The sequence below is a fragment of the Chiloscyllium plagiosum genome, unplaced genomic scaffold, assembly GCF_037043375.1.
Source record: "Chiloscyllium plagiosum isolate Xiang-an unplaced genomic scaffold, Cpla_swu_hap1 HiC_scaffold_7, whole genome shotgun sequence".
Lineage (NCBI taxonomy): Eukaryota > Metazoa > Chordata > Chondrichthyes > Orectolobiformes > Hemiscylliidae > Chiloscyllium > Chiloscyllium plagiosum.
This window is the reverse complement of record NW_028270145.1, coordinates 16,545,865-16,567,493: the sequence shown is the minus strand read 5'-3', so window position 1 is coordinate 16,567,493 and position 21,629 is coordinate 16,545,865. Positions and strand designations below refer to the sequence as shown.

The 21,629-nt window shown below is 41.3% G+C and overlaps 1 protein-coding gene across 4 annotated transcripts in view; it reads left to right on the top strand.

Moving 5' to 3' along the window:
- The window catches only part of vps8 (VPS8 subunit of CORVET complex), a 570,470-nt gene that overhangs the window by 169,629 nt on the left and 379,212 nt on the right, over nt 1-21,629 (top strand). For all 4 annotated transcript variants that reach the window (XR_015757598.1, XM_043693080.2, XM_043693078.2 and 1 more), the window contains 4 exons: nt 81-200; nt 1,230-1,286; nt 8,464-8,546; nt 14,707-14,791. Coding sequence is in view for 3 of the 4 variants with exons in the window: in XM_043693080.2 (XP_043549015.2) it covers nt 81-200; nt 1,230-1,286; nt 8,464-8,546; nt 14,707-14,791 (345 nt within the window). In the remaining variant the exon portion in view is untranslated. The remainder of the gene's footprint in view (nt 1-80; nt 201-1,229; nt 1,287-8,463; nt 8,547-14,706; nt 14,792-21,629) is intronic.

Here is a 21,629-nt window from a genome sequence, read left to right as displayed (position 1 = left end):
AGTGCCAGTTCTGCAGATGTCTCTACTTATTTGATGCTTTTTTGATGGAAATTATTTGCATTTTTGATTATTTTCTGCAGGTTATGGTGGAGAATTCAGATTTCACTCCATCACAGGTTGGGTGTCTTTTCACCTTCCTGGCACGACAGCTGGCAAAACCAGACAACACACTTTTTGTCAATAGGATGCTTTTTGACCAGGTAAGTTGTTCTGACGATATGGGAGATTCAGAATAATCCATGACCTCTTTAACAAGGTTATCTAATTCTGTTTAATTTCTAATTATACTCAATGGGTTCAATTTGTCCACTTTTTAAGCAAGTTTTTGAGTGATTTTTGTCCGCCACGTCCCGTGGCAATTCTTCTCACACAATGTATATGTTAAGAAAATAAATCAAGAGCCATAAGATGAATCCTGTGCAGATGTGTGATTGGTCCAGCGTATATAGCAGCCTGGCAAAAGCATGCAAGTCGTAGTGAAATGCTTAAGGGCTGATGTGATAGTTCAGTCTGAAGGGAGCCATTATGATATGTTAAGGCTGGTGGTTTGTCCTGTTGGATTTGCTTGGTGAAGCAGACAATGTCTTTGGAGCATACAGTGATGTTATTGTGAAGACAGAGATGTCTGATAGCCCAGAGAGGCAAGTGGAGAGCTGCTGTTGCCAGGTGATAGTTCTGACTTTTAGTTCAGGAATTAATGTGGTCTTGTCTGAATGGAAAGGAGAGAATTGGGAGTTGCATGGAAGGTGGTTGAGATTGGCTAATAATGAGGTGCCAATGTACAGACATAAAGTAATCCCCACTCATTAGTGAGATTGTGAACTCAGCATTTAAACTGAAAGGAGAAAGTCAGAAATTTTTCTCTCAAAGCTGTATTTTTTCACAGTCCTCTTCAATTACCTTGCTGCTTGAGGGAGCAGAAAATTCTGCTCTATATTTCGACAAGATAGTTCAACATTGCTTTCCTTTGGTATCCCTGTGCTGTCAAGGAGAACATGTCATATTCAGTGCCAAACATTCAATTTCTGTTGTCCCATGTAAAGCACAGCTGTCCCATGACTTTGCTTATGTCAGATTTGGCAATGACAAAGATATGGAAATAATGCAACTCGCTCCACGTTCAAAGTGATGTGTTGTCCATGGAAATGGAAATAAAGATTTTAAAGTAGCCTCTTAATTGAATTCCAGATTAACCAGCTTCTTAATAAAATGTATGTTTTGTGTCTTAGGTTCTTGAATTCCTGTGTAGTCCTGATGATGAATCTCGACACGCTGAGAGGCAACAGGTAAAAATAGGATTGATATATTAAATGTGTGATTGGAATGTATTGGATGCAGAATTTCAATTGCAAGATTGCAACTTTGCAATTCTTAAACCTTTTGTGATTGCAATTGATTTTTTTGGACAAATCAGACTCCAGACTGAAATCTGACTTGATAATCATATTGCTTTTATTTCTTTTAATGCGGTGGGTTTTTTTTTTTGCTGAAACATAAGCATGCAATGTTGCATATTTGGGTTGCCACAGTACATCTTGGTAGATGTTACACACTGCTGCTAACTGAGCATTGCTGGAGGAGAGTGTGGATGGTTGTGGATGTGATGCCAATTAAGCAGACTGCTTTGTCTTGGATGGTGTCAAGTTCTTGAATTTTGTTGATCCTGCACCATTCCAGGTAAGTGGGGAATATTCCATCACACTCCTGAACTAGTGCCTTGTAGATGGTGGACAGGTTTTGGGGAGTCAGGAGGTGAATTACTCACCACGGTATTCCAAGCCTCTGACCTGCGGTTGTAGCTACTGTGTTTATTAGGTGAGTCCAGTTGAGCTTCTGGTCAGTGGTAACCCCCCCAGGATGTTGATAGTGGGGTATTCAGAGATGGTAACACCTTTGAACATTATGGGCAGTGATTAGATTGACTCTGATGGGACAGGGTCATTGCCTGGTATTTGTGTTGTGTAAGTGTTACTTGCCACTTGTCAGCCCAAACCTGGATATTGTCCAGATCTTGTTGCATTTGAACATGTACTGCTTCAGTATCTGAGGAGTCGTGAATTGTGCTGAACGTTGTGCAGTCTCCACTGCTGACGTTATGATGAAGGGCAGGTCATTGATGAAGCAGCTGAAGATGGTTGGGCCAACACCTTCCACCCCGACCTCAAATTCACCTGGACAGTCTCAGATTCCTCCCTCCCCTTCCTCGACCTTTCTATTTCCATCTCAGGCGACCGAATCAACACGGACATCTACTACAAACCGACCGACTCCCACAGCTACCTGGACTACACCTCCTCCCATCCTGCCCCCTGCAAAAACGCCATCCCATTCTCCCAATTCCTTCGACTCCGCCGCATCTGCTCCCAGGAGGACCAGTTCCAAAAACGCACATCCCAGATGGCCTCCTTCTTCAAGGACCGCAATTTCCCCCCCGACGTGATCGACGATGCCCTCCACCGCATCTCTTCCACTTCCCGATCCTCCGCCCTTGAACCCCGCCCCTCCAACCGCCACCAGGACAGAACCCCACTGGTCCTCACCTACCACCCCACTAACCTCCATGTACAGCGCATCATCCGCCGTCATTTCCGCCACCTCCAAACGGACCCCACCACCAAGGATATATTTCCCTCCCCTCCCCTATCAGCATTCCGTAAAGACCACTCCCTCCGTGACTCCCTCGTCAGATCCACACCCCCCACCAACCCAACCTCCACTCCCGGCACCTTCCCCTGCAACCGCAGGAGGTGCAAGACTTGCGCCCACACCTCCCCTCTCACCTCCCTCCAAGGCCCCAAAGGACACTTCCATATCCGCCACAGATTCACCTGTACCTCCACACATATCATCTATTGCATCCTCTGTACCCGATGTGGCCTCCTCTATATTGGGGAGACAGGCCGCCTACTTGCGGAGCGTTTCAGAGAACACCTCTGGGACACCCGGACCAACCAACCCAACCACCCTGTAGCTCAACATTTCAATTCCCCCTCCCACTCCACCAAGAATATGCAGGTCTTTGGACTCCTCCATCGTCAGACCACAGCGAAATGACGGTTGGAGGAAGAACGCCTCATCTTCCGGCTAGGAACCCTCCAACCAAATGGGATGAACTCGAATTTCACCAGTTTCCTCATTTTCCCCTCCCCCCAGCCTGTCTCAGTCAAATCCATCAAATTCAGCACCGCCTCCTTAACCTGCAATCATCTTCCCGACCTCTCCGCCCCCACCCCAATCTGTCCTATCACCCTCACCTTGACCTTTTTCCACCTATCACATTTCCGACGCCCCTCCCCCAAGTCCCTCCTCCCTATCTTTTATCTTAGCCTGCTGGACAAACTTTCCTCATTCCTGAAGAAGGGCTAATGCCCGAAACGTCGATTTTCCTGTTCCCTAGATGCTGCCTGACCTGCTGCGCTTCTCCAGCAACACATTTCCACCTACGACTGTATCCTGAGGAACTTCTGCAGAGAAGTCCTGGAGCTGAGGTGACTGACTGACTGCTGAAAATGTGTTGCTAGTAAAGCACAGCAGGTCAGGCAGCATCCAAGGAACAGGAGAATCGACGTTTCGGGCATAAGCCTGACTGCCAACAATCACAATCATCATCCTATGTGCCAGGTATAACTCCACGCAGTGGAGAGATTGCCCTTTGATACCCATTGATTCCAGTTTTATTAGAGCTCATTGATTGCACACTCAATCAAATGTAGCCTTGATGTCGAGGGCTGTCACTCTCACCTCACCTCTGGAATTCAGCTCTTTTGTCCATGATTGAGCCAAGGCTGTAATGAAGTCAGTAGCTGAGTGGCCCTGGCAGAACCCAAAACTAGATGTCACTGAGCAGGATATTGCTGAGCAGGTGCTGCTTGATAGCATTGTCGATGACACTTTCCATCACTGGACCAAATCTAGCTGCTACGTCCTTTAGGACTTGACCAGTTCGATCAGTCGGGCGACATTGAAATCCTCCACTCAGAGTACATTTTGTGCCCTTGCCATCCCCAGTGCTTTCTCCAAGCTCTCTTCAATGTGAAGGAGTAGTGATTGATCATCTGAAGGAGAATAGGTGTCATTGTTGAGGACTCCCAGGGCAAATCCATCCTGACTGTTCTACGACTGTGCCATCACCTCTGCCCATGGGATAGGACATCCAGGGATGGTGATGGTGGTGTCTTGGACGTTATAATTCCGTGATTATGACTATGTCTAGCTGTTGCTTGACAATTCTATGAGACAGTTCTCCCAGTTTTGCCACTAGCCCCCAGACATTAGGAAGGAAAACTTTGCATGATTGACCGGACTATTTCTGCTGTTGTCCTTTCCAGTTCCCAGATTTCTATCAGGTAGTCTGTTTGGTTTTCTTTCTTTGTTGAGACCTCATAGTGATTAATAGAACCAAGTGGCTTACTAGGTGATTTCAAAGGACAGTTGCTGTGGGTCTGGGGTCACATGTAGGCTGGACGAGGTGAGGATGGCAGATGTCCTTCCCTGAATGGCATTAGTGAACTAGATGGGTTTTTAAAATTTCTGACAGTTGATAATAGTTTCATGGCCGTCAGTGGATTTTCCATTCCAATTTTTTTCTCTTATTGAATTCAAATTCCACCATCTACTGTGGCAGGAATTGAACCTGTGTCAGCAAAGCCTTAGCTGAGTTTCTGGATTAATAGTCTAGCAATAACATCACTAGACCATTGTCTCCCCTTTTGCTATTACGCAAAAAGAAGTGCAGATCACTTGGCATATACCAACTATTTATGTGTTATACACCTTCAAAGACTTAAAAGATATGATAAACATAATCCCCTTAATCCTAAAAATAAATCTTTATTAACCATTAAGAGCACCCCTTTGCAGTATTGTCAGTGGAGAGAATCCTTAGCTCTGTACCTCTTTTGCTATAATTCAGCTGTGACTCCCAGTCCTAGTCTTCAGAATATGACCATCTTCCTGAAGCCTTCATAACCCTCTGTTTAAACATTCTGATCTTCAAATAATCCTTTCTGGGTTTTACTCAAATAGTCATGGTCTGGAACTATAACTAAATTCCTTACTCTGAGGTATTCTAATTTTAGCAAATCTAAAACACCTGGATGTAGGTTTGCTCGCTGAGCTTGGAAGGTTCATTTCGAGATGTTTTGGCACCCTACGAGATAACATCTTCAGTGGGCCTCTGGGCGAAGCTACAAATCTTCTCAAAATTCGCTAAAATACCTTTTCTCTTTTTTGAGAATAACTGTTTAACACATCCTTCTTCATCCTACTGAACTGTATCAAACTGAAACTAAAACTGAAAGTTTTCTTTCCAATTATGAGTGTTACCCTCAAATGTTAAAAAAATCCAGAATCTTCAATCGGAAAGCTATGTATGTTACACTGTATACTTTGATCGCCTGGAAGCACTTGCAAAAAAGTCCATTAGATCTTGGAGATTTTTTGTCTCAAACTGTTTTGATATAAGTTCTCATAATTACAGAAATACCCACATGGTAACCTTTCACCGCCTTCAGACACACAGAAATCTCATGCCTGTAGTTCAAAATTCAGAACTCTAAGAAATAAATTATGTTCAACTAGGTGTAAATTCCACACCTTACATCACAATCCCAAGGTTGGATTTGAATTCTTCACTGATCTATTTCATTGAGCTGCATTCAGATGTGAACTGTTAGCTCCAGGCACTCTTAAGTGCCTGATCAGTTGTGCCAAATACTGAGATGTGTTATTTATAGATGAAAAAAGCCCACCTCATCCCAAAAAGTGTCTGTAAAATATTTAACTATAGAGGAACAAGATAATGAGAAAAGTAATGTGTCACAGAGGAATGCGAAGACATAATTAACTGATATAAAAATGAAGACAATGGAGACATAGAGGATAAAAACGAAACCTTCCTTATGCATTTAAAAAAAATGCTGGAAATACTAGACTTAGCATTCAGCATCTGTTATTGCATTTAGAAAGAAAAGCAGAGTTAATATTGTGGGTCTGGCTTTGTTCAAAATAAATCAAACCAGAGAAGGTGGTTGATTAATCAAGGTGTAGATTAGTAGTTCAAAGATATCAGCCGATAAAGTAGTTGTCAAAGCACATAAGAAAACAATTCCTGCTGGTGACACAACTGGGCATGTCTGATCCTAGAACAAAAACATGCTTGATGAGTATTTTTGTTTTAAATGTAGTTAATATGATGATCATTTACTGGCACAAACCCATTTCAGTCTGTAGCAATTCTTTAACAACAGAACAGAAGTTTATTATGCAGAAAACACAATTTAAAAAGGAGCCCAACTAACTAGTTCAGAAAAGAACAAACACAACTTTCAACCTATTTCCTAACACCATTAATTTGCAACAATTCAAGACCAGCAAAGTTCGCCATCTGTGCAAATCTCTAAGTTCTACTTAACTTACTCCCACCTGTATCTTTCCACTGAGCTATGGAGTTTTTAGCACTGAGAAGAACTGAAAACTCAAACTTTGTCAGCTACCAGTAACCTACAAATTTCTTATTAAGCGCTCCTGGATTGAAAATGTCCAAAACTAAACTCTTTTTTTTTAATGAGGCGACTGGCTTTTCTGAATTGTATCCGTCTAAAGAGAGAAGCCAAGCTTGCTTCTCACCCTTTTCAGGTATCCTCTCACCTCTCTAAAAGCTTTCAATCTCTGGGCTTTCTAAATTAAAACCAATACTTCATGATTCTGAACTGAAAACAAATGGCCATTTGCATTCACTCTATCTGTTGTAAACCCCATAGCATTAAGATTTCATTCCATTAACATTCTGGGGTTCCCATTCTTATGCGCTTCAATTAATATTTGGTTAGGTCATTGTCCCACAAGGACTGTCTGACTATTTCTAAAAAGAAAACCTTCACGAAAGTCAATGAGGCTATACACAAACTGGAGGAACAGCACCTCATATTCTGCCTCAGGAGCTTACAGCCCAATGGCCTCAACATAGAGTTCAATAACCCTCTACCTGCATCTACCTATTATTATCCCACCTACCCTTCCCACATCTACCTATCACCATCCCATCTACCTTCCCCAACCCAAAACCCCTCCCTCTATTTACCTCCGAGCTCCATTCTTCATCTCCAGTCCTGATGAAGGTCCTGACCCAAAACGTCAAATCTCCTGCTCCTCCGGTCCTGTCTGACTTGCTTGGTTTTCCAGCCCCACATTTCATCAACATCCATATTCCTTTATTTTGAAATCCAAACTTGTTAAATGACATGAATCTCACACATTTCATCTTAATAATGAGAGGTCATACAAAAGCTTGGTCAAAGAATTTAGGAAAAGAATCAGGAGTAGTAAAACAGTTTAGAAAAGGAATTCTAGGCATGACCTTGGTCACTGAAAGCACACGCACCCATGATGTACAGTAATTATTGTGCGTAACAGGTCAGAATGTGACAACAGAAATCTTCTGGGGGGGAGGAGGGTGGTGGAGGTGAAGTATTACTTTCTCTGTAAGAAGAGGGTGACCTTATGAAGAATTTAATTTTGGTGAGAATTTTACATTGGAGGCATGTGTATGGACAGAAATAATGAGTGTATTGAGAGGGTAGAGCCAGCAAAGTATGATTGGGGGGGTGGGGTGGGAAATAGGTGAGGTCACTGAATATTTTTAAGGTGGAGGTAGATAGGTTCTTGCTGGGTGAGAGGTACATGGAAATATGGAAATTGAAACACAGATTATGCCATGATCTTATTGAATGGCAGAGCAGGTTTAAAGGGCTGAGTGGCCCATAACTTCTAATTTGTATGTTTATGTGTTAAAGAATGTTGAGGTATTGTGGCTAATTAGGACAGCATTGAGAAAACTGGAAATAGGAATGTCATAGCTGGTGATCCCAACAGTAGATGGGCTAATGCAGGGACAGAGTCAAGTGATGTGGAAGTGGTGAGAATATGCAAACCATGTTAACAAGAGAAAGTAAAACTCAGGGCAAATTATTAAGCTAGCAGTGCTAATCATTTATACAGTTTAATAAGTGGCTGTAAAATTCGATTATTTTGTTCCTTCCAGTATTTAACTAGAAAAAGTTGTGGTTCATCCAAAATCGAAAGACTGACAAACAGTCTATTAACATTGAAACAATGGAGAGTTAAGAGGTGGTGGAGATGTAGAGCTGGGTACCATTGGTATATAAATGAAAGTTGACTCGATGCCTTTTAATAAAGTTCGCAGCAGGCAGTTTGTAGGTGAGGAAGAGGAGGGGGCCATGGATAACTCATTGGAAGCTTCAGATTTATACATCCTTAAAACAAGAAGCAGTACATCTTTTGATGGCAATTTTAACAGTCATTATAGAAAATGTTATGAACATGTGCAGAGCCAGAGAAGGTAGGTGATAAATAAAAGAACATGTAAAGGTTGCAAAAGACATAACCTGTAGACGGATTATTTATTTCCTGAATAAAAGCTTTTCTATTTTTGTTCCTATCTAGGTCCTCCTGGAGTTGCTTCAAGCTGGGGGAATTGTACAGTTTGATGAGAACAGACTGATCACTATGGCTGAGAAGGCTGCATTGTGAGTTCTGGTTTCAACTCAATTATAATCCTGCTTGTTAGGCAAGAAAAGTTTTGAGATTTATCTTTTGCCTGGAACTGGTACTTTCACTGCTAATGGGTTTGATTTTTTACTCATTTGAAAATCAAAAAAAAATTGCTTAGAGTTTGTTAGAAATAATTTGAAAATATGCCTTAGGTTCACTAATGAGGCACATATTTGCTGTATAAACAAGACATCACCTCAGAGAATGTCTTATTTTTTGATCGGGGATGAAAACAAAACTGCCATTATTTATTCTTGCCTATAATGCTTCTAATTTTCTAGACTTTCAAACTTGACTGTATTATCTGTTACATCTCCCTTAGGGTAGTGTTAAGTTAGAAATCAGATTTTACAATTTAACTTAATGTATGATTCTAGTACTAAATACCAACAAAATTCAATTTTCTTTTAGTGTTATAATCACTGTCTTGATGACATAGTTATTAGACATCTGTACTTTGTTTCTCTATGCTGTTGAAATAATAAATCAATGGTTAAAGTGGGCAACAATTCAGTTTCAGAGCTTGCAGGTTTTGGGGCAGGATATTTATTGTATGTTTAATAGCAAGAAATCGATTTATTGAATGATTACAGGCTAGTCAAATTAATCATAGTAGCAAGAAATTATTGGTAAAGATTGAGGGGTCAGAATAAACCTTCATTTAGAAAGAAACAAATTACTCAAAGACAGCCAACATGGGGTTTGATAAAGTTGGATCATGTCTGACTAACGTGATTGTATATTTTTGTGGAGCTAACAAAGAGGGTTGATGAGGACAGTGCATTTGACGTGTAGCCTTTATGGATTTTAACTGGGCATATCATGAGGCCAAACATAGCAAACTTCACAAAAGCCAAAGACCAAAGGATTCAAGGCAATTTAGATTCAAAACTAGCTCAGAGGCAGGAAGCAAAGAATCATGGTCAATCAATTAATGCTTTTAGTGATTAGAAGATTGTTTCCAGTGGCCTTCCACAAGACGCAGTACAAGGTCCCGAAGATCCTTTGTTACATAGCAATGATTTAGGGGTGTATGTAGGGATATGATTTAGAAGTTTGTAGGTGATGCACAAATTGTCTATGTGGTTGAAGTTCTGGATTGCATCTTGAACCCACAACCATCTGACCTGAAGGCCAAAGTGCCATCTGCTGAGTCAGGACTGCCTTTTGCATCTATTATTAATTAATGTTGTGGTTCTGTTCGCCGAGCTGGGAATTTGTGTTGCAGACGTTTTGTCCCCTGTTTAGGTGACATCCTCAGTGCTTGGGAGCCTCCTGTGAAGTGCTTCTGTGAAATGCCACTATAAATGCCGGAGGAAACATCACAGAAGCGCTTCACAGAAGGCTCCCAAGCACTGAGGATGTCACCTAGACAGGGGACGAAACGTCTGCAACAAAACTTTCCAGCTCGGCGAACAGAACCACAGCAACGAGCACCCGAGCTACAAATCTTCTCTCAAACTTTGAATTATTAATTAATATTATTTCACTTGTTTTTATCATTCTTTATTCTGCAAATCATCTCGTACTGCTGGTGGATTAGCAACATTTGTCCTAAATACAATAAATAAAATGTAAAGAGTAATTAAGGACCATGAACCATTGAGCTATTTCTTTAAGCTGGATCTTCTAGTTATCAAATGGAATGCTAATCCCTCCTCTCTAATTTTTTTGCCTTTTACATTCTATGTAGAATGAAAGGTTTTGTGTTTTAGCATGTCTTGCTTTTGAAGTTTATATTGACATGATAATGGCATTGTGATTTAACACAACGATGTAGACTCATTTAATGTGCATATGTGAAGTCTCAAACATGGTTTTCATGTACTAACCTCTACAGGTGCTAATTAGTAGCTGGTATTTCATAAAGGCAGATAAGTCAACGTTGTTGTTAAAAACATACAATTGCAGAGAAGTAATAACGTTGTAAACACTCATCTTGCAATTGTTTACTGAAGTCATTTGTGTCATGTACTTTTATTTAACTCGCAGGCTGAGTATCCAGTGTCAGGGTCCTGCATCAGCATAGTCATTCAATGACCATGCTAAATAAAATAAGCTAATATCTGGCTAAATCCATTAGTTTCCTTAAGCTATTTGCACTGAAGAAATGTTTTAAAATCTTGCTTTTGAATTTCACAGAGGCATCACAATGAAGCAAAATGAGTTGATAGATTTTCACAAAATCTTCCAATGCCTTTTTAGAAAAAGTCCTGAGTTGATAATTTAACTGAATACTGAGGACAAAGTCTTGACAGTTTGCAGAATAAGTGGTAATGTGGTAGGCTATGTAATAAATTCCAATTAATTTTTTGAGCCAGCATCACATGTAAATTAGATCCTGTTGAAGTAGTGTGCGTTGGTATCACACACAGAACTTTCTATTTATGCAGCACTTATTACTACCTTGTCCCACTTATGCTGTGACAGTTTTGAAAAATGTCTGTGTTGTCTGCATCGAAGACTTTCACTAATTGCTGTTCAACGAGAATAAAACTAGATTATTCGCCTGCCAGAAAAATGCGCCATGCATTTTTTTAATGTTCAAAAATACTTGAGAATGAACACATCTGTCAAAAACTCAAAGAATCATTCTACTTGTAATTATCCATTAGATCAGCTCTGCTTTGGGTCTGAGAAATAATTCTGAGGCCCACATTGTGAGCTGGTGGACATGCCTGGAAACTGCATCACTTTTAAAAGGACTCTTGTTCTCCTTTTGATAGCCCTGAAACTAATCCAGTCAGAATATTATGTATTTCGGAGATTGTCAGGAGACTTTGACAAAGCTTAGGTTTAACAGAATTAGGGATATATTTGTTGCTACACTTCCTTTTCTCACTTTTTTAAGTATGAGTATGGAAAGCAAAAGCAAAACATGCCACAATCTGAAATTGAATAGTAAATGCTGGGAACAGGGTAAAGATCAGGTCTGGGGAAATGAACAAAGTTAACAATTTGGGTTGATGAGTTTTGTCAGAACTAAAATAAATCAGAGATTTTACAGTTTCTAAGCAAGCATACTCACTTTTTTTTATGTGGGTAACCAAGTTAATTTCCAAATCTGTAAAAGTTATTTCTCTTGAATATAGGTATGTGACTAATATAATGCAATCATCATGACAAAATTATCAGAAACTTGCAGAAAATTGAAGGCTGTTCGGAATATATGTTGGAACTTCTGTAACCCAATCTTATAAATTAATTCATCCTCCATTCAAGAAGCTATACTCCCTACCTCCCCTTCTCTTCGTACAACTTGGCATTCTTCATTTCATTCCATTCAGCTTTATTCTGTTTCCAATTCATTGTGCAGATCGTGATTCTTCACCAGTTCTCAGAGCCAGATTTCAACATGCCTCGCTCCTCACTGATAACATTCATGTTTTGAAGGATTGCATTTTATTGTATCCCATGGATGTTTTTAATTCTCCACAATTATGAGGAATTCAGATAGATTTCATAATAAAATGTGATTGCATTGGGAAAACATGGTCATTGCCTGGATAGAGGAAAACCATACGATTCGCATGTTGTTTAACATTTGGTCTAATCTAGAGTCATAAAGATGTACAGCATGGAAGCAGACCCTTCGGTCCAACTTTTCCATGCCGACCAGATATCCCAACCCAATCTAGTCCCACCTGTCAGCACCCGGTCCATATCCCTCCAAACCCTTCCTATTCATATACCCATCCAGATGTCTTTTAAATGTTGCAATTGTGCCAGCCTCCACCACTTCCTCTGGCAGCTCATTCTGGACACATACCACCCTCTGTTTGAAAAAGTTGCCCCGAAGGTCTCTTTTATATCTTTCCCCTCTCACCTGAACCTATGCCCTTTAGTTCTGGACTCCCTCACCCCAGGGAAAAGACTTTGCCTATTTACCCTATCCATGCCCCTCATAATTTTGTAAACCTCTAAAAGCTCACCCCTCAGCCTCTGACACTCCAGGGAAAACAGCTCCAGCCTGTGCAGCCTCTCCCTATAGCTCAAATCCTCCAACCTTGGAAACATCCTTGTAAATCTTTTCTGAACCCTTTCAAGTTTCACAACATCTTTCCAATAGGAAGGAGACCAGAATTGCACACAATATTCCAACAGTGGCCTAACCAATGTCCTGTACAGCTGCAACATGACCTCCCAACTCCTGTACTCAATACTCTGACCAATAAAGGAAAGCATACCAAATGCCGCCTTCACTATCCTATCTACCTGCAACCCCACTTTCAAGGAACTATGAACCTGCACTCCAAGGTCTCTTTGTTCAGCAACACTCCCTAGGACCTTACCATGAAGTGTATAAGTCCTGCTAAGATTTGCTTTCCCAAAATGCAACACCTCACATTTATCTGAATTACACTCCATCTGCCACTTCTCAGTCCATTGGCCCATCTGGTCAAGATTCTGTTGTAATCTGAGGTAATCCTCTTCGCTGTCCACTACACCTCCAATTTTGGTGTCATCTGCAAACTTACTAACTGTACCTCTTATGCTCTCATCCAAATCATTTATGTAAATGACAAAAAGTAGAGGACCCAGCACCGATCCTTGTGGCATTCCACTGGTCACAGGCCTCCATTCTGAAAAACAACCTTCCACCACCACCCTCTGTCTTCTACCTTTGAGCCAGTTCTATATCCAAATGGCTAGTTCTCCCTCTATTCTGTGAGATCTAACCTTGCTAACCAGTCTCCCATGGGGAACCTTGTTGAATGCCTTACTGAAGTCCATATAGATCATATCTACCACTCTGCCCTCATCAATTCTCTTTGTTACTTCTTCAAAAAACTCAAAACAAGTTTGTGAGACATGGTTTGAGATTAGATTCACTACGGTGTGGAAACAGGCCCTTCGGCCGAACAAGTCCACACCGCCCCTCCGAAGAGAAACCCACCCAAACCCATTCCCCTACCCTATATTTACCCCTGACTAACGCACCTAACACTATGGGCAATTTAGCATGGCCAATTCACCTAACCTGCACTCTTTGGACTGTGGGAGGAAACTGGAGCACCCGGAGGAAATCCACGCAGACATGGGGAGAATGTACAAACTCCACACAGACACTTGCCCGAGGCGGGAATTGAAACCAGGTCCCTTGCCCACCACCAACGTCAGGCACACTGGTCAGGTTCCCTGGCTTGTCCTTACCGCCTTCTTAAACAGTGGCACCACGTTTGCCAACCTCCAGTCTTCCAGCACCTCACCTGTGACTATCGATTATACAAATATCTCAGCAAGAGGCCTAGCAATGACTTCTCTAGCTTCCCACAGAGTTCTAGGGCACACCTGATCAAGTCCGAGGGATTTATCCATTTTATGCATTTCAAGACATCCAACACTTCCTCCTCTGTATTATGGTCATTTTGCAAGATGTCACCACCAATTTCCCTACAGTCTATATCTTCCATATCCTTTTCCACAGTAAATACTGATGCAAAATACTCATTTAGTATCTCCCCCATTTTCTGCGGCTCCACACAAAGGCCGCCTTGCTGATCTTTGAGGGGCTCTATTCTCTCCCTAGTTACCCTTTTGTCCTTAATGTATTTGTGAAAGCTCTTTGGATTCTACTTAATTTTATTTGCCAAAGCTATCTCATGTCCCCTTTTTGCTCTCCTGATTTCCCTCTTAAGTATACTCCTACTTCCTTTATACTCTTCTAAGGATTCACTCGATCTATACCTTGATGTCTATACCTTACATCTGCTTCCTTTTTCTTAACCAAACCCTGAATTCCTTATTTTGTTAGGGTATCCACCAAAACAACAGATTGGCCCTCCTAATTCATATGTTTGCATGAAGCACAGATATTTTCTCTTTTGGAGAACTGAGTTTGCTACATCTGAAAGGTTGTGTGTCTTCCCCATTGGATTGCTACACCTGCACGTCAGCCTTCAGTGACGTATTACCAGGGACATCTGCATCTGCACTTGCTACGTCTACACTTTCCAAAATTTTACCATCTGCTTATGGTGGTTTTTCATTGTGCCTTGTTTGAGTCCATGTTGGAGACACTCTGACCCTTTCTCCATGAATTTGCATCTTTATTTGCATTGTTATGAAGGAGGGCAAGGGGTCTATTGAAGTGTTTGTTTCTAAGTATTTGAAAATGAAACTCTTTCTTTCTAGCTATCAAGTTTGCGAATTCATGTATGAGAAGAAACAGCTGTATGATAAGATCATCTCCTGTTACCTGAATGATCAAGTTAGGAAGGTGCGTATTTCAAGAAAGGGGATGAAATATAATCATTGGGTTATGTATAATTACAACTTTGGTTAATTATTTGTATTCCACCTGAGTTTGGGACTGCAAACCCCTCTATAGCATTGACCTCTATAAATTATACGCTATCCAAAATGTCGTGCAATGTTGATGTACATTGTTGCAAATTTCATGTAATAGTTACAGATTCTTAATGAGATTTGAATTTGTGACCAAACTGTCAAATTACATTGCTTAGGAGAAAGCAATATAAAAAGATGTACTATCATGGGAAAGGCTTCTGAGACTGCCCACAGTATAGTGTATCCTACGCTGTTGAGTCATAAACTGCAATGCAGGAATGATTCAATGCTGATTGGCCCTCCTAATTCATATGTTTGCATGAAGCACAGATATTTTCTCTTTTGGAGAACTGAATTTGCTACATCTGAAAGGTTGTGTGTCTGAAATGGTCTGCACTGTACACATGCATCTGACCTCTAATGAAATAATCAGCTCTCAGAATGACTGTAAAGAATAACTCAGCTGCTTGGAAATCAAAACTGTGTTCCATTCTTCATTGCTGGCACATGCCTTGCTATTTCAAGGTTCCTTACTGTTCACTGGGTGGGAAAGGTTATAAATCAATGAAACTTTAATCTAGATGTAACTTTACAGTGCTGATTACGTGGGCAGGTTCAGATGGAGTAATTGCACAATGAGTTGAGTGATTCTCCCATTCTGAATAGGTAGAGATTGACCAAGTGGGCATCAAGACAAGAAGGTGAAAATGGCCTGAGCAGCTCTCCACCATGTCCAAACCATCAAGGCGATCCAGATAGCCTGAATACTCACTCCCATTAGAAGATAAGCAGCCATTAGGTTCATTTTAATCAACCATACAGAAGCCTCCAAGTTTCTCACTACTGCATCCAATTGCTTCTTGACTAGTTTGTGCTTATTGACCACTGCTGGCTATCAGGGTTTTTTTTTGATAAGCACTAAAAGACTGACAAACATTATTCTTAAATTTGCATAGACTATTTTGAACCTATTCTGCTCCCCTTTTTATTTTAAAGTAAATTCAGATCTCCACCTCCATGTCTTTCAATATATTTGTGCACCCTTGTGTGATTATCTGTCTAGGTGTCCTCCCTCAGGCTGAAAAGCCCAAATCTCCATCCGTCTTGCCGTGCTTCACTTTCATCATGTATTCAGGACTTTGAATAAGACATGCTACAATTTGAACACTGTCTACGAATGCTGGTTGTAGCTACAAATGTACTCTATCTGCTTTCAATGTATGCACGGCAACCTATCTTCTGCCAGAGGGTATCGACTATCTGGAATTCTCTACCCCAGAGAGCTGTAGCGGCTCACATGGCTGAAAGCATTTAAAAAGCAAGTGAATGGATTTTTGAAATATCATGGAGTTGAAGGCTATGTTGAGCTTGTAGGTAAGAGGAGTTAAGACCTGTCATAGATCTACCATGAACTTAGTGAATGGTGAGGCAGGCTTGAGGGACTGAATAGGCTGATGTTCCAGTGATTACTTCTCTTCTCATCAATGTAATCCTTCAATATTATTTTTATTAATGAAGATTTATAAGGGTAGTTTTGACAAATCAGAAGAATGCGAGCATATGAACAAGGATTAAGAGTATTCTGCTCAGCCATTTTAGCCTGTGCTACCATTTGATATATTCATGACTGATCTGATTCTAGCCTCAATTCTACATTCCTGCATATCCCCAATAATCCTTCTTACCTTTGGTCATCAAGAATCAATCTACCTCTGCCTTAAAAATATTTAAAGATTCTGTATCCACGGATTTTTTGATGAAGGGCAGTCCTGCTCTCCGGATAGTCGGTATCCTCTGGCAGAAGATAGGTTGCCGTGCATACATTGAAGGCAGATAGAGTACATTTGTAGCTACAACTAGCATTCGTAGACAGTGATCAAATTGTAGAATGCCCTATTCAAAGTCCTGAATACATGATGAAAACAGAGTGAAGCACGGCTCTCAACCATCTCAGAGAAACTTCCTTTCCACACCTATCTTAGATGGGCAATCCCACATTTTTAAACTGATATGACCTCTAGTTGTAGACTTCTCCATAAAGGAAATATCCTTTCCATGTTTACCAGGTCAAATCCCCTCACGGTTTTTTGTGTTTCAGTTAGGTTTCTTTGACTCTTCTAAACTTCAGAGGTTACAAGTCTAGCCTCTCCTCATAAGCAATGTGCTCATTCTGAGTATTAGTAAGCCTTGACTGAATTGATTCCAATGCATTTACTTTCTTCTCTAAGTACAATGACTGGTGGTCTACACAGTACTCTGGATGCGATCAAACCAATGCTCTGTATAGCTGATCCATAACCTCTCAAACTTGCATTCAGTTCCTCTTGCACTAAACCAGAACAGTCTATTTGTTTTTGTGATTACTTGCTGCAACTACATACTAACTTTCTGTGATGTATGAGCAAGGACACCTGAACTCTCTGCATCTCTAAGCTCTTCAACCTCTCACTATTTAGATATTGTGCTTTTTTATTCTATTTAGATTAGATTCTCTACAATATGGAAACAGGCCCTTCGGCCCAACAAGTCCACACCGACCCTCCAAAGAGTAACTCACCCAGACCCATTTCCCTCTGACTAATGCACCTAACACTATGGGCAATTTAACATGGCCAATTAACCTGGCCTGCACATCTTTGGACTGTGGAGAAACCCTGAGGAAACCCACGCAGACACCGGGAGAATGTGCAAACTCCACACAGACAGTTGCCTGAGGCTGGAATTGAACCTGGGACCCTGGTGCTGTGAGGCAGTAGTGCTAACCACTGTGCCACCCTATTTTTCTATTTGTTAATAAAACTTCCTGCAAAATCTCACCATTTGCCATATCTTTGCTCATTCAACTCACTCAACTATATCCCTTTGTATGCTCCCCACGTCTTGCTGTATTATCTTTATGGATTGGATCTAAAACTGCAGCACTATGGTGCCTAGTCTCCAGCACTGTATAGCTCCTTTCAGGGGATGTGGGCTCAAGGAATTTAACCCATGAAGCTAAAGTATTTTTAAGTGATGCCAACATTTGGTTACGTTTGGTTCCTTGGATGTTTTTGTATTTTGTTTTGTGGCATATGCACAGCATTGAGCCAGATTGTCATTATCATTTTGTTTTGTTTTGAGAATGATAATTAGAAAATACTCATTTATTCACTGGACTAATGTTTATTTCTTAATTAATACTGGTTTTCTATTTGAGTAAGTTGACTGATGTTCTCTTCACAGACTTTCACCGCTAGTCGCATGTTTTCATTTCACAGAACAAAAATAGTAACCTTTTGTCATTTAAGAGACAAAATATTTGAGGCATTATGATTGAAATGTATTCAATCAATGTGTCTGCACCTGGGTGGAGTGTTATCTTGACTGACCAGATCATTTGAACAAAGAATAAACAGTTGTAGCACTCTTAGGATAATTTAGTATAGGATTAGAGCCTTGAGTATTTATTTGAGTGGTCTGTGCATTCTTTGAGTAATTGGAATGACAAACTTGGTTGATTGTGTCATATTCTTGATTAATACACAAAGACAAAGCGATTTGCTGAGATCAGTAAGACCTTACTCATTTTAGCTAAAGGTGATTTGCTCCAGGGATTACGCTAGAGTGAGTTGAAAGCCAATTCAATCAATTGCCTTTGACTGTGGGAGGAAAATGTGTTTTTTTTTCGAGTTGATGCTAATGTTATCTTCAAGGCTCCAGTTTCTTTGCCAGTCATAAATCTAACACTTTAATTTTCAGGAAGTTCCATTTCAGTGAATGTGTGGAAATTTTAAATTTTTGTGGATCTTTTCTCTTAGAAAAGCCAAACTGTTTTGGAATGTAGATGCACTGTATAACGAATTTTATTCTCCCAACCTCTCTTTTTATATACACACACACGCACGCATGCACACACACACACACACCCTTACTGCCAATAGCCAAACCTTGTTGCTTAACCATTCAAATCATCAGGGTTGTTCAGACTGGCAGAGGGCAGCGAAATTCATTTCTGGATTGGAAGTGATATTTGACTGCTTATAGAACTTTCCATTGGGTGCTCAGTTCCCATGGAATGTTAGGAATTGGTCAGCTCAAAGGAGACGAGCAAGCAATTGATGAGTGTTGGCTTTAACTGATGGCATTCAGTCCCACGTCTTAACAAAAGTGGAGTCTCTGAAATATGTCTCTGGAGTATCCTGCAGCAAGTATAGGAAACGCATGGTAGCATGTACAGGAAATGCATGGTTGGGCAGGGTTCGTGGAGATTGAAGGTGATGGGTCTAGGGGGAAGATGTGGGAGGAGTGACCGAGTGGCTAGCACTGCTGCCTCACAGCACCATCGACCCAGGTTCAACTCCACCCTCAGGTAACTGTCTGTGTGGAGTTTGCACATTCTCCTCTGGTCTGTGTGGGTTGCTGCTAGGTGCTCTGGTTTCTTCCCACCGTCCAAAGATGCGCAGGTTAGGTGGATTGGCCATGCTAAATTGCCCATAGTGTCCAGGAGGTGGGTTAACCATGGGAAATATAGGGTTACAGGGATTAGGGTAGGGGGATGGGTCTGGGTGGGATGTTCTTCAGAGGCTTGGTATGGACTTGTTAGGCCAAATGGCCTATTTCCACATTGTATGAATTCTGTGGAATATTCAGAACGTTGAACAGTTTAATGAGTGCTGGAAGCTCTACACTTAGAGATTGACAGTCAGACAGTGGAATGAAGAGACTATCGCCCGTATGGAGAGGGCAGGAACAGAACTTGGACATGGACATGGAGGGGGCATTGGGCAGCTAACGTGGAGGAAGGTGATGTCTCGTGTAAAAGATGCACAGGGTGAGGCTGAGTTTCATAAAGACGACGAGTATCTGGGTCTTTGAGGACTGTTTATTTGACGGGTATTTCATGACCAACTGGATGCTGGAGATGAGATTGAAGCCACTGGGATCTGATGGTGGCATTGAAGATTACCTGTTCCTCATTTTTTTTTCAGACAAGGTTCTCCAGGGGTTGTCTGGAAGGAATTCCAAGATCTCTGAGTCAGCTGTTATCCTGAAGGCAGGGGAATACATCCGCATTTGCATCAATCATGCAATCGGCTGGGTGATTGATTCATTTTAGGGTCAACACTGGTTTATCTCACATGGGTGGCTATCAAGTGCCTATCAGAGCAGCTGGGCACATTTGAATTTGAAGAAGGAATTCCACTCCCTCAAAAGTTCAAGTTATCTGTAATTGCTGGATTGGAAGCTTTCAGGGTTGTGTGAGGTTCTTGTGATGCTGCCATGACTCATACATACTGAGGTTAAACCCAGGTACATTAGCTTTTTGAACCATCAAAAAACCTTCATGGATGGATCCTTAGTGTCAAGAGATGTCATGACTTGTTTGGACCAGTGTGGAAGACCAACACTGACCCAAAGGAAGCTTACAGTTGCTGGCGTGGCCTAACTGATGGCAGTATGATGGACATTTGACTTCTGTAAATGTTGTTTGACTGTTTTGGGGAAACCTTTCAAGGTCAATGCTCGAGGGTGTCCCGTAGTGCAGTTTTCTGCATTCTGCTCAACCAGGCACAGGTGTGTAGAACTGGTAACGGGTGAAAATAATGAGTATTCCAAACCCCTCCAAGGGGGCATTGAGGCAGAAATGCATCTAGATTCTGCATTCAATAGCTATGCAGGTGAGGAGGTGATGGCATGTGAAAGGGAGACATACAAGTCCATTTACACACTATCCATTTGGGAATCCCTGTTGATCCACTGGATAACGTTAATGTCCTGGTGGCCTGTGCTGAAAATCCATTACCAAATGAGGAGCTTCATGATGAGATAATCCCAAATGCTTCATTTACCCAGAACTCTACATTTACTGGCTACCATTGCATGGGCACCATCTTAAAGATTTAAACATCTTGATACTGGGTTAGCAAGAAATACAAAGGATGCCTAAGTATGAATTTCCATATGTTAAGATACAAAATGTGAATGCACATGCAGGAAATAAATGCCCACTAGAATCTCATGTATCATTAGGTATCTTCAATATGCTCCTAATTATGCTGTTGCAGAGGCTGCATCTGAGATGGAGGCAACCTATTGGTCTTCCTGATCTGTTGCTTTGCGCTGTTCAAAGATGAGGGCATTCAGTAAGGTTCAGCAAAAACCTTCTGCGTCCACTTGGCTCTCCATGAGGTTCACCATTCTCACCTGATGAGGCCATGTGCTCATATATCAGATAAATGCTACCACTTGTGCTATAGATGACTCCTCCGTTGTCTACCACCAGGAACTTTGAGGGATGTCTCTACTTGCATTTGGCACTGCTGCTTCAGCAACTGCCACTTTGCTGATACTTCTCAAGTTGGTGATCTGCATGACCTTGAACATGGCTGAACCTTCTCTCAGTTCTTTTGGGAGTGGCTGCAGTTGTCCCTGCCCCCATTACCTGCTCCATTGTTTCTGTGTCAGGTTTACCAGCTGGTGGCATCCATTCATTGTATTATATTTACATGAGAATTGCTATGCTGGTGGAGGGTGCTTTGGATGATAAGATGATATCTCTTTTAGAAGGTGGCAACTCTGTGATTCAGGGCAGTTCAGATCTCTCGTCAGTGTTTCAGTTTGCTACTGGCCAGTTTCTCTATTCTTTTGCGTACCTCAGAGCAGCATTAGTGTAGAGTTTCCTTTTACCTCAGTGAACCTATTCCTACGCAACTTAGCTTTTGCTGCATCTTTTCCTTTAACTCTTCTCTCTGCAGCCAGTATGAAGGCTATGATTTTATGTTTAAAAA